The sequence below is a fragment of the Myotis brandtii genome, unplaced genomic scaffold, assembly GCF_000412655.1.
Source record: "Myotis brandtii unplaced genomic scaffold, ASM41265v1 scaffold161, whole genome shotgun sequence".
Classification (NCBI taxonomy): Eukaryota; Metazoa; Chordata; class Mammalia; order Chiroptera; family Vespertilionidae; genus Myotis; species Myotis brandtii.
Window position 1 is genome coordinate 154409 of NW_005355881.1, and position 10604 is coordinate 165012.

Consider the following 10604-nt stretch of genomic DNA (forward strand, 5'->3'; position numbering starts at 1 on the left):
GGTCGCTTGGCTTTTTTTTTTTTTCACTTGGCTTTTATATGTATAGATTATTGATTGATTGATTGATTGATTGATTTCAGCGAAAGAAAGGGAGACGAGAGAGAGAAACATCATTGATGAGAGGGAATCATTGATGAGCTACCTCCTGCAAGACCCCTACTGGGGATTGAGCCCGCAACCTGGGCATGTGCCCTGACCAGGAATCAAACCCTGACCTCCCAGTTCATATGTTGATGCTCAACCACTGAGCAACACTGGCCGGGCAGAAGGGAACATTTTAAACAGTAACCAGCTAGGTACTCTGCTATTGCCTCTTATCTGTTTTCCTTTGTATTTTGCTCCGATTGAATTGTCGGCAGCTACAGATGGGCAACAGAGTGAATGAAAGGAGTTGGGGCTTAGAACTGCAGATGAAAATGAAGGGAGTTTTAGCTAGATGGGGTCTTTAGAGTGAATGAAAGGAGTTGGGGCTTAGAACTGCAGTAGATGAAAATGAAGGGAGTTTTAGCTAGATGGGGTCTTGAAGAAAAATCTGCATACTCTGGAATTGGAGTGTAAACATAAATCTTCCTTCCCTACATCCTACACTGCACTGTGGTCTCCAGAAAATATATCAGCCACTGTAAGTCCAAGTCCAAGAGGGCCTTGTCTTGTAAAAGAAAGGGGGTGGTCAGCACCTTTCTCATTGTCCCTTCTACTTTCCCTAGATATGTGCAGGTGAAATTTGTCTGTAGTCGGATCCAGTCAAACAGGAAGAGAACACCAGAGGCGGACATGTGCCCAGCATACTTGCTCCTGCAGTACAATGAGAAACTGGATAGATTATTTATCAGTGAACTCAACACCCAGCATATACATGTTGACTCCAAAACTGCGGATCCTGAAGGAGACACTGCTGAATCTCAAAAGACGACGTATCTGCAGAAACCTGAGCCTGAGCAGCCCACATTTAAAAAAGACCTTACCAGGGCTGAGAAGCCCCCGGCTGAACCTTCATTTTGCTTAGGTGAGGTCCAAGCAGCCTCAAAGCCAGAGCGGGAGGGGATCACTCCTTCTGACCTGGCCAAGATAGCGAAAGTGATGAAGAACTTTCTTAAGGTGGATGAGGGTTCCATGGCCTCCCTCAGTGTAGGAAACAGCCAAGACCTGGACCGGCTCAGCTTTCAGAGCAGCAAGATGAGCAACCTGTTCATCCGCTTCCCAGAGAATCTCTTGCTGCACCGGGTGGAGAATGCCCAGGGCCACATCCTGTACGCGTTCTTGGTGGAGAACAAGGAGCGAGAGAGTCGAGTGGTACACTTTGCTGTGCTCAGGGCCGAGACAGCCACGTCTGTGGCCAAGATGCTGGGTATCTTCACAGAGTTCAACTCAGATTGGCCCAAGATCAAGGTAATCTTTGTGGACCCATCCTTCCCTCACCGAGCCATCCTGCAGGAAATCTTCCCTGCTGCCCGAATTCTCCTTTCCATCTACCACACAACCCGACTCCTAAAGAAGAAGTTGCATCGTAGTTCGGCAAATCTATCCTTTAAAATTCTCATGAAGGAAGCCCTACGGGAGGCTGTGTTTGTCACCTCTGATGCCAGCCTGCAGAATCTCTGTCAGATGTCCCAAGCCCTACTGGATGAGGAGCTCTTCAGCTTCCTGCAGACCCACTGGTTCTCCTGTGAACTGCTGTGGTACATGCACGTCAGGAAGGGCCTGCATGCGTGTAACACCTACATGGACAGCCTAGACATCGTCACCAGCAAGGTGTCCAGTCTCTTTAGGAAACAGCAGTCCCTGCTGGACTGCATCCTCCACTTTGTGGATTACATCGACTTCTTTAATACCAAAGGTGTGAAAAACTTGCCCACAGCTCCTCCCAAGTCAAAGAAAGCCCGGACAGCAAGCATGTTACCAAAGTCCAAAAAGCCTTTTGAAATCTGTGGAGGGAGCCTCAGCAGGCCCCCCATGAAAGAGACAAAGCCACCCCCACAGCAGGTGCGGGTGGAGCAGCAGCCACAGGTGCAGCCCTTCCAGGGTGGCATGCTAGACACCTTGCACCAGAGTGGCTTCGAACTGGCCTATAAGCTGTGCTACAATGAATGGGAGGTGGCACAGAACTCGACCCACCTGATGGATATGGCTGGCTCCTCAGTGGACATTAAGCTGCTGGAGGACTCTCACCAGGTTAGCAAAGATGGCTGTAGCTGTAGCTGTTCCTTTCAACAACGGTACCACCTGCCGTGCCGACACATTTTGGCCCTGCTACACAACAGCCAGAAGCCAGTGGGTGAAACTATGGTTTGTCGCCGGTGGCAAAAGAGGTACCAGCACCTCCTTGGGCCTAGTGGGGAGCTCCGGGACCCTGTTGTGGTCCCCAACACAGGCCAGCCTGGGAAGCCAGGAAGGAAGGACATGATCCAGGACCTAAGCAGGGAACTAGCAAACCTGCTAATGCAGAGTGAGGGGCCAGAGCTGGAGGAGCGCTTTTCCACCTTGCGCAAGATTGTGGACATCTGGGCTGATCCTTACCAGCCACCTGCGCCCACTCAGCAGCCAGGGGACTTCAAGGATGTGGGCCGCCTCCCTTTTCTCTGGGGAAAACAGGAGGAAGGGGAGGGATTCCCTCTTGCTGGAGCCACGATTCATGATTAAAGCACTTGCTGTGGCGCATTGAACCACAGACCCCTCTCCTTGGGAGTCTGAGAGCTCACAGTGGGCAGGTCATGCTAGGGGTCAGGATTTTAACCAATGCCTTCCTAGGTAGAGCTAGGAAGATTGTTACAGTAGAGAGAAGAGGATCCCACTTGTGACAGTCCTTTGAATTTCCCCCTTTTTTGCCCTACCTTTGGCATGCTTTGGGAACCCCATTCATTGTTTAAGGCCAAAGTTGTCTCCATGTTGAAAGGTCATCCCTCTGTCTCCCCCAATCCCTGAGAACAGATCTTATTCACTTTACAGAGATGAACCTCATGACCCAGGATAGGGTGAGATGAAATGGACCAGGTAAAAGGGCTTGTTTTCAGGGACAAGGGGAGGAGGGTGATCCTTGATTATTGCTGCTCTTTACAAAGAATCTGTTATGTGTGTCTATTTTTATTCATATTAAAGGTTTTTGTTGTGTTTTTTTTAAATAAAATCAAGGGAAATGTGTGCTGCTTGAATAGGGACGGAATCAAGTGGGGGTTGTGAAGCAAAACAACTTGATGCTCCAAATTCAAAGACTTAATCCACCACTTCATCCCCTTCCTACCAACCAAACCCTTCAACGTTGATTTCAGGCTGCTTCATATTCCAACAGGATGAGGCCAAATAGGGAGGGAAGAAACCGGAATCTTTTTATGTATTTTATTTTTTAATATATTTTTATTGATTTCAGAGAGGGAGAGAGAGAGAGACGCATCAGTGATGAGAGAGAATTATTGATCAGCTGCCTCCTGTACACCCCACACTGGGGATAGAGCCTGCAACCTGGGCATGTGCCCTGACCAGTAATGGAACCGTGATCTCGTGGTTCATAGGTCCACGCTCAACCGGAATCTTTTTTTTTTTTAAATATATTTTATTGATTTTTCACAGAGAGGAAGGGAGAGGGACAGAGAGTCAGAAAGATCAACGAGAGAGAAACATCTATCAGCTGCCTCCTGCACACTCCCCACTGGGTATGTGCCAGCAACCAAGGTACATGCCCTTGACCAGAATGGAACCTGGGACCCTTGAGTCCGCAGGCCGGCGCTCCATCCACTGAGCCACGCGGGCCGGGCGAAACCGGAATCTTCTAATCAGTTGCCCGCAGCTTGCAGGGAGCCTGTAGGAAAGTCCCTAGTTTCTTTGACCCGGGTTTCCTCACCTGCAAAAATCAGTGTTGGCCGAGTTTCCCCTCTAGATTTATATAAACGGAACATTTCGCCACAGTTACAAGCATCAACACTGACTTTTGTTGCTGCTAGCTTGTAATCTTAATCACCTAGAGCCAACCATCTTCAGGGGAACTGAGGTCAAAGGTGGCAGTCGTCTTGGTTCTTGCACTGGTTCACCATGACCGTAACAAGTCACAGCTGCATTTCGGATCTTTCTGTAAAACACGGGGAGGGGTTGCCTGGGCAACACCAAGCTCTCTCAAGGAGATCTGGGTTTTCTCAAACCCAAGGGCTGGGCTCCTAACCCCCGACCTAGAGGCGGAACTTGAAACCTGGGCCTCAGTTTCCCCACGGCAGAAGACTCAGTACAGCTACACAGGCACCCTTTCCTACCGCCCTCCCCCGCACACACGTGGGGCCTTTGGAATTTGACTAGACAAGAAGAAAATTCTTGAAACACAACTATCTTGAAACACAACTATTTATTTTCCACTTCATTTTCGGCCGCTGAGGGCGTTTCCATAGTAACACGCCCTTCTAGTCGGTTCCACACACAGAAGGTTCCAGAGTTCCAGGTTCAGGTCTCAGACTCTCCTGGAAGCAAATATTCTCAGGCTCTTATTGGTTACCGCCAGCCGAGCCCCCTCGTAACCCTGGCAACAGCACCGCCTACAAGTTTCCGGGCTACGATTGGTCCGAGCTCGAAAGACCTAACGTGAGCTCCTTAGGCCATTGGCCCGAGTCACAGGAAACTGGCGCCGCGGTTGGTGAGTCTAGAGGTCAGTCAGAGCCAGAGACCGGGTCAAATAGGGAGAAATGGCGGCTGAGCCAGCCTGTGGGTGAGTGATTTCGGAAGGGGTGGAGATGTAAGGCCACTGCTCACGGTCGGCCTGGACACGGTTCCCAAGGGGGTGGGAGGTTGACGTCTCTTCTGGCTCCGGCCGGACTCCGTGTGGAAGAGCCTGACATCCACATCCTCCCATCGGGCTGGAGGTGAGAGGTCAGAGGCCGCGTCCTTGCTCTGTCCCTGGTTTATGTAGCTCAGGTACTTTGGAAAGCAGTCAGGGTCCCGAGCCAGCGACTCAGCGTCCAGCTACTTACGGAATAATGTTGGGCAAGTCATTTAACCTCTCTGAGCCTCAGTTTCTCATCTGTAAAATGGGGACAGTAACCTGCTTTTGGGTCAGATAGTGGAAACATTTGACTAGAACTTTGCTCTTCATGTCGGTGTTTACATAGCGGCATATTTGTTAGCCCTGTTTTAAGGCTGAAGAGATGGAGGCTCAGAAGGTGTCACTGACTTGCCCAAGATCACACAGCAAATTTGGGGCAATTGCATTTCTCTTGTATACACCAGGACCACATGAAAGAATGGATGCCAAAAGGTAAATATAGAGTGCTGTACAAATATTTAAAATGCTATTTTAAAAAACAGACTATATGCAGCACTCGCCTTCACACCCATTTAGATCTTAGGGAACCAAATGGCTAGCTTATCATTTAGGTCTCAGCTCCAATGTCATCCTCCCTTCCCCCAGAAAGGACTTCCCTGACCACCTTAGCTAAAGTTTCCTTCCACCCCCAGTTTACTTGCTGTTACCCAGAATTGTGGTCTTTGTAACCTTCATTATCTGATATGTCCTCGTTTATTTGTTTACATGTTTATTGTATTATCTCCCCCAGAACAGTGCTAATACACAGTAAGCGCTCAATTAATATTGTCTGGATAATTGAAGAGCCATGCCTCCACTATCTCCTTAAACCTGTGTTCCTCTCCATAGGCCCCTCTTTGGAACAAGATCTGGGAAATACAGTCCAGCCTCAAGCCTCAACTTAGTTGGAGCTTGAGAGACTGAGCCTCCTGTACAGCAGCCTCGCAGAGAAGTATTTTGACCTTGGCATCTAGACATTTCCCATCTCCCCCATGGCCCTGACAATGCTGAATGAGCTCCTCCTTGAGGACCCAAGCCCATCTATGCTGCTGTACCAGGTTAGCAAGCCTGCCAAGTTAGATACCCTCAACTATCAGAGCAACTTTATGCAGGACATCTTTGCCCATTTCCCTGATACCTTATTTATCCACCGGACCTATAACCCAACGGGCAAGGTGTTATATACCTTCCTGGTGGATGGCCCTCAGGTGCAGCTGGAGGGTCATCTTGCCCGGACAGTTTACTTTGCCATTCCTGCCAAGGAGGATGCTGAAGGCCTGACCCAGATGTTCCAGGTATTCAAGATGTTTAACCCAGCCTGGGAGAAAGTCTGTACTATCCTGGTAGATCCCTACTTCTTCCCTCTGCCCATCCTAGCTATGGAGTTCCCCAAAGCTGAGGTCCTGCCCTCAGCCTTCCATATCTGTAAGTTCCTCCAGGACAAGTTCTATCAGCTTTCCCTCGAACAGCCTGTGAAGCAGGTGCTCCTGACCGCCCTGCAGAGCACAATGTGCTCGGCCACTGCTGGCAACCTGAGGAAGTTACATGCACTCCTGAGCAACTGCATCCCCCCAGACCAGCTGACCAAGCAACACTCATACTGGCTGCTCAATGACCGCATCTGGCTGGCCCACCGTCGGAGAAGCCAAGCCGAGAGCAGCCACTACTTCCAGGGCCTGGAGGTCACCACCCGCATCCTCAGCCAGTTCTTTGGCACCACCCCATCTGTGGAACAAGGCATAACCTCCTTGCTCCGATTCATGCAGCAGAACTCTGGGGACAAGGCAGTCCTCAGCCTGGGCCTGAGTCCCCAGAGCAATTGTGCCCCCTCGGACGTCAGCCCCCAGAGCCCCAAAGTGGAACAGTTGGTAGAAGACTGCATCCAGCACTCCCTCCACACCATCTGCACAGAGCCAGCAGCCCAGCTCTGCCTGGGTGAGCTTGCCGTGGTCCAGAAATCTATGCAGCTCATTGGCTCTGGCTCTGAAAAAGTGAATGTACAAATCCTGGAAGACACCCATAGAGTGCAGCCCCAGCCCCCTGCCAGCTGCAACTGCTACTTTAACCAGGCCTTCCACCTGCCCTGCCGCCACATCCTGGCCATGCTCAGTGCCCGGCACCAGGTGCTCCAGCCTAATATGCTGCCACCTCAGTGGACAGCAGACTGTGCTGCTAGTCTGGATGACATCCTGGGCAGCAAGTGTAGTGAGAACCTGGATAAGCACTTGGCTGTGGCTCTCCTCACTGAGCAGGTGGGTCAGCTCTTACAACACTGCAGCCAGGAGGAGTTTGAACTGCGGTACAGCACCCTGCGGAGACTGGCCGACATCTGGATCGGCCCTTACGAGCAGGTCCAGCTGTGATTACCCTGTGCTAAGAGATGCTCACACACAGGTACACACATCCTCCCCTACACACACACTCACTGTTGTACTTCCCTGGACCCTCCCTCCAGGACAAAACAGAGGTCTTCTATTGCCTCCTGCTACCTACAATATGTCTAGTTTCCTAAGACGGGAGTCAGCAAACCTTTTCTGCAAAGGGCCCGACAGTAAATATTTTAGGCTTTGCTGGCCATATACAGTCTATTGTACTTGGTTTTGGTTTTGTTTGTTTTTTCCAACCTTTTGAAAAGGTAAAAACTATTCTTAGCTCAAGGGCCTTACAAAACAGGTGACCTCTGCTCTGAGATAAGAGGTACAGACAGTGGGTAAAGATCAAGGTCTGGGATAAGTTACCCCAGTCATGAGATGACTCTCCTGACTCCCAGAGGAAGAGGCCCCTCAGAGGAGCTGGTGCAGCCAGGTTCCCAGTCTTTTTACTACCCCGGCCCCATCCTGAGGTCATTAAAGTTGAATGTTGCCTACTTTAGCACTCGTCTAGTTTTTTATCTTGCAGAAGGCACGTTAGAAAATGTCATGGAAAGAATAGAGATTTTGGAGTCTGATGCTACATGCAAATCCTGATTCCTTACTTGCCTGATTTTTGAGACCTGGTCTGCTGTTTACTAGCTATGGGACTTCAGGCAAGTCATCTAGCCCCAATTTGTTCGTCTATAAAAGTGAAGATCCTGCCGAAACCGGTTTGGCTCAGTGGATAGAGCGTCGGCCTGCGGACTGAAAGGTCCCAGGTTCGATTCCAGTCTTTTTACTACCCCGGCCCCATCCTGAGGTCATTAAAGTTGAATGTTGCCTACTTTAGCACTCGTCTAGTTTTTTATCTTGCAGAAGGCACGTTAGAAAATGTCATGGAAAGAATAGAGATTTTGGAGTCTGATGCTACATGCAAATCCTGATTCCTTACTTGCCTGATTTTTGAGACCTGGTCTGCTTTTTACTAGCTATGGGACTTCAGGCAAGTCATCTAAGCCCCAATTTGTTCGTCTATAAAAGTGAAGATCCTCACAGCACTGGTAAGATTAAAGGAGTGGGCATATAATGGGCCTGATGCCCAGTGAGTGCTCAAATAAGTATTAATTTTCCTTCCTTGCCTGTGGTCTCATCACCTGCCCTCAGCAGGCTGGGAAATGTAAGGCAAGAGGAAATGCACATTGCCTATGACTTTGTACAAGAAGTTTTGATCAAGTCCCAAAACAATACAGAAGAAACCTCCACTCTCCAAGCAGGGTCCCTACCTCAGGTAATTTTCATTATAATTACTCTGACAAGACCTGTCTCCTGGCTCGGTGGTATCTAGAGAAACTTCCTGGGGTCTGGTATTCATCAGAGTGGCTCAATCACCCACCCTATCCCCATCCCTGCCAGAGGCACCCCCAACCCTATCTGCCCAAAAATCATACGGAGAAGCCACCCTCTGTGTCTGACGCTATTTCATCAGCTACAAGCAGGAGCCAGGAGGCTGGCCCCTCCTGGATCTCACTAGGGGCATGTGCCCAGAGGCTGTGCGGGCATGCACCTGCCCCCACTGCACCCCCTCCACAGCCCCCTCTGGCTCTGGATGGGCCATCATGAAAGCTTGAGCCGCCCGGATTAGGTCCTCTTCCCGCAGGCCTGGGACCGGCACGGTGGGGATGCCAGCAATCATCATGGCCAGGGTAAGGATGCAGATGTCGGGCTGGGAGCCGGCCTCCTTTCCCCCTGCCTCAGAGGGCTTCGGCACAATTCCTGGTGATAGCCCGCACAGTAGTAGGGGCCCAGGCCTGCTGGAGCCACCCAGGTGGGGAGCTCTGCTTCTGGAGCAGCCATCCTCCCAGCCCAAGCTCTCAGGCTGCTTCACATGGGGGAACTTGTGGCAGTATCGGCCGTACTCCTTCTGCCGCAGTGTCTCCCAGCTAGGCCCCCCAGGGCAGCCCCTGGCTTCCGGCACTGCCAGAGTTGGGCCCCAGGCCTGGACAGCAGGTACCACCTGCTCAGGTTTCTGGTTCAGTTGGCCTCGTCCACCAGAGGCCACCACCACTGGCTCTACAGGACTATAGGGGCCAAGAGATGAGCCTCTAGAAGCAGTCTCACCTGCAGAGACAGGAATGAGATGGACTATTATTCTTGGTCTCTTTGAGAAGGAGGCCCTGAGGGGCAGGGCATAGGAGCAGAGCACTGGGAACAGGAGCAATTAAGGCCAGCCGAAGAGGGTTGTCTAGTGGTTGGGAACTAGATTATACTAACATCCACACCCCCGTCCCCAGCTCTAAGTGATGGAGAAGTGTTTGTTGAATGAGTGAGGGAGCAAGTGGGTAGCTATTGGCAAGCACTTTGGGAATGGATTTTCTTTGATAAGAACTGACTTGGGGGCCAGCCCCAAAATGCTTAGCAGAAACCACCACCTCCCCAGAGCCAGGAAGCAAGTTCTCAGGGGAAGTTACACCCATTCCAGTTCCAAGAGCCCCTCTCTCACCTTGGCCGGAAGGCAGAAGACCTAGATGAGTTTGTGGAGACATGAAATAGGACATGGCTACCCCAAAGCGCCTGTTTGTGAGGAAATAGTCCTCGGCCCTCTCCCCTACCCTCCCCACCCTTCTAGAATGTCACCTCATAGTCCCTCCCTTCTGTACCTGGAATCTACCTCACAACATTGACCTGTTCATTCTAGAACCTCTGTAAGACAATGGGATGGGGTTAAAGGAGCACTAAACCAGGATCTGGGCATTCTAGGTTCTTGCCTTTACCTTGGGCAAGTCTCCTGGACAGTTTTGTTCCTTGATATCCTCATCGGTACAGTGCGGGTAATGACTGCCCACTACCTCACCAGAAGTTGTGAGAACTAAATGAGACCATTTGTATGGAACCAAATGACCAGGGATACAAATAATGGAGTCTAGTGGCTGTAGTGTGAGAGAAGGGATTCTCTGCATCGATTCATTTCCTGTATGACCTCTGGGCTTCAGTTTCCCATCAACAAAATGAAGTAGTTGGTCTAGGGCAGGGGTGGGCAAACTTTTTGACTCGAGGGCCACAATGGGTTCTTAAACTGGACCGGAGGGCCGGAACAAAAGCATGGATGGAGTGTTTGTGTGAACTAATATAAATTCAAAGTAAACATCATTACATAAAAGGGTACGGTCTTTTTTTTTTTTTTTTTTTTGTTTTTTTTTATTTCAAACTGGCCCAGCCCGGCCCCGCGGGCCCGGGCCGTAGTTTGCCCACGGCTGGTCTAGGGCCATGGCTGGCAAACTGCAGCTCTCGAGCCACATGCGACTCTTTGGCCCCCTGAGAGTGGCTCTTCCTAATCCTTAGGAGTACCCTAATTAAGTTAATAACAATGTAACTACCTATATAGTTTAAGTTTAAAAAATTTGGCTCTCAAAAGAAATTTCAATCATTGTACTGTTGATATTTGGCTCTGTTGACTAATGAGTTTGCCGACCACTGAC

At 50.3% G+C, this 10604-nt stretch overlaps 3 protein-coding genes across 9 annotated transcripts in view; 2 read left to right on the forward strand and 1 right to left on the reverse strand.

Moving 5' to 3' along the window:
• ZSWIM3 (zinc finger, SWIM-type containing 3) overlaps window positions 1-3124 on the forward strand; it is a 19714-nt gene extending 16590 nt beyond the window's left edge. For 2 of the 3 annotated variants that reach the window (XM_005862137.2, XM_014536339.1), the window contains exon 2: window positions 708-3124. In XM_005862137.2, the coding sequence (XP_005862199.1) occupies window positions 775-2640 (1866 nt within the window). In that variant the 5' untranslated portion in view covers window positions 708-774 and the 3' untranslated portion in view covers window positions 2641-3124. Of the gene's footprint in view, window positions 1-486; window positions 623-707 lie in introns of those variants that run through there. The other variant, XM_014536340.1, reaches the window with a different exon arrangement.
• A 586-nt stretch (window positions 3125-3710) lies between these two features.
• Window positions 3711-7883, forward strand: ZSWIM1 (zinc finger, SWIM-type containing 1). Of its 5 annotated transcripts, XM_005862142.2 has the most exons (3): window positions 3711-4838; window positions 5100-5230; window positions 5627-7883. In XM_005862142.2, the coding sequence occupies exon 3, from the start codon at window positions 5770-5772 to the stop codon at window positions 7138-7140; it is 1371 nt and encodes a 456-aa protein (XP_005862204.1). In that variant the 5' UTR covers window positions 3711-4838; window positions 5100-5230; window positions 5627-5769; the 3' UTR covers window positions 7141-7883. The 5 variants fall into 5 exon arrangements, with proteins under 5 accessions (XP_005862204.1, XP_014391828.1, XP_005862203.1 ...); XM_014536342.1 differs by lacking the exon at window positions 5100-5230 and having other exon boundaries at window positions 3711-4890; XM_005862141.2 differs by lacking the exon at window positions 5100-5230 and having other exon boundaries at window positions 3711-4845.
• Window positions 7884-8595: 712 nt separating this feature from the next.
• On the reverse strand, window positions 8596-10164 carry SPATA25 (spermatogenesis associated 25). The gene is made up of 2 exons (XM_005862144.2): window positions 9629-10164; window positions 8596-9246 (listed from the first exon to the last, which is right to left on the reverse strand). The coding sequence occupies exons 1-2, from the start codon at window positions 9681-9683 to the stop codon at window positions 8615-8617; spliced, it is 687 nt and encodes a 228-aa protein (XP_005862206.1). The 5' UTR covers window positions 9684-10164; the 3' UTR covers window positions 8596-8614.
• Between the last annotated feature and the right edge of the window lie 440 nt (window positions 10165-10604).

What these genes read in the sequence shown, in the direction of transcription:
- ZSWIM1 (XM_014536342.1), top strand. Translation starts at nt 5,770, where the DNA reads ATGGCCCTGACAATGCTGAATGAGCTCCTCCTTGAGGACCCAAGCCCA.
- SPATA25 (XM_005862144.2), bottom strand. Translation starts at nt 9,683, where the DNA reads ATGTCCTATTTCATGTCTCCACAAACTCATCTAGGTCTTCTGCCTTCC. An exon ending in TCTTCTGCCTTCCGGCCAAG is followed by an intron (nt 9,247 to 9,628) that starts GTGAGAGAGGGG and finishes CTGTCTCTGCAG; the next exon opens with GTGAGACTGCTTCTAGAGGC.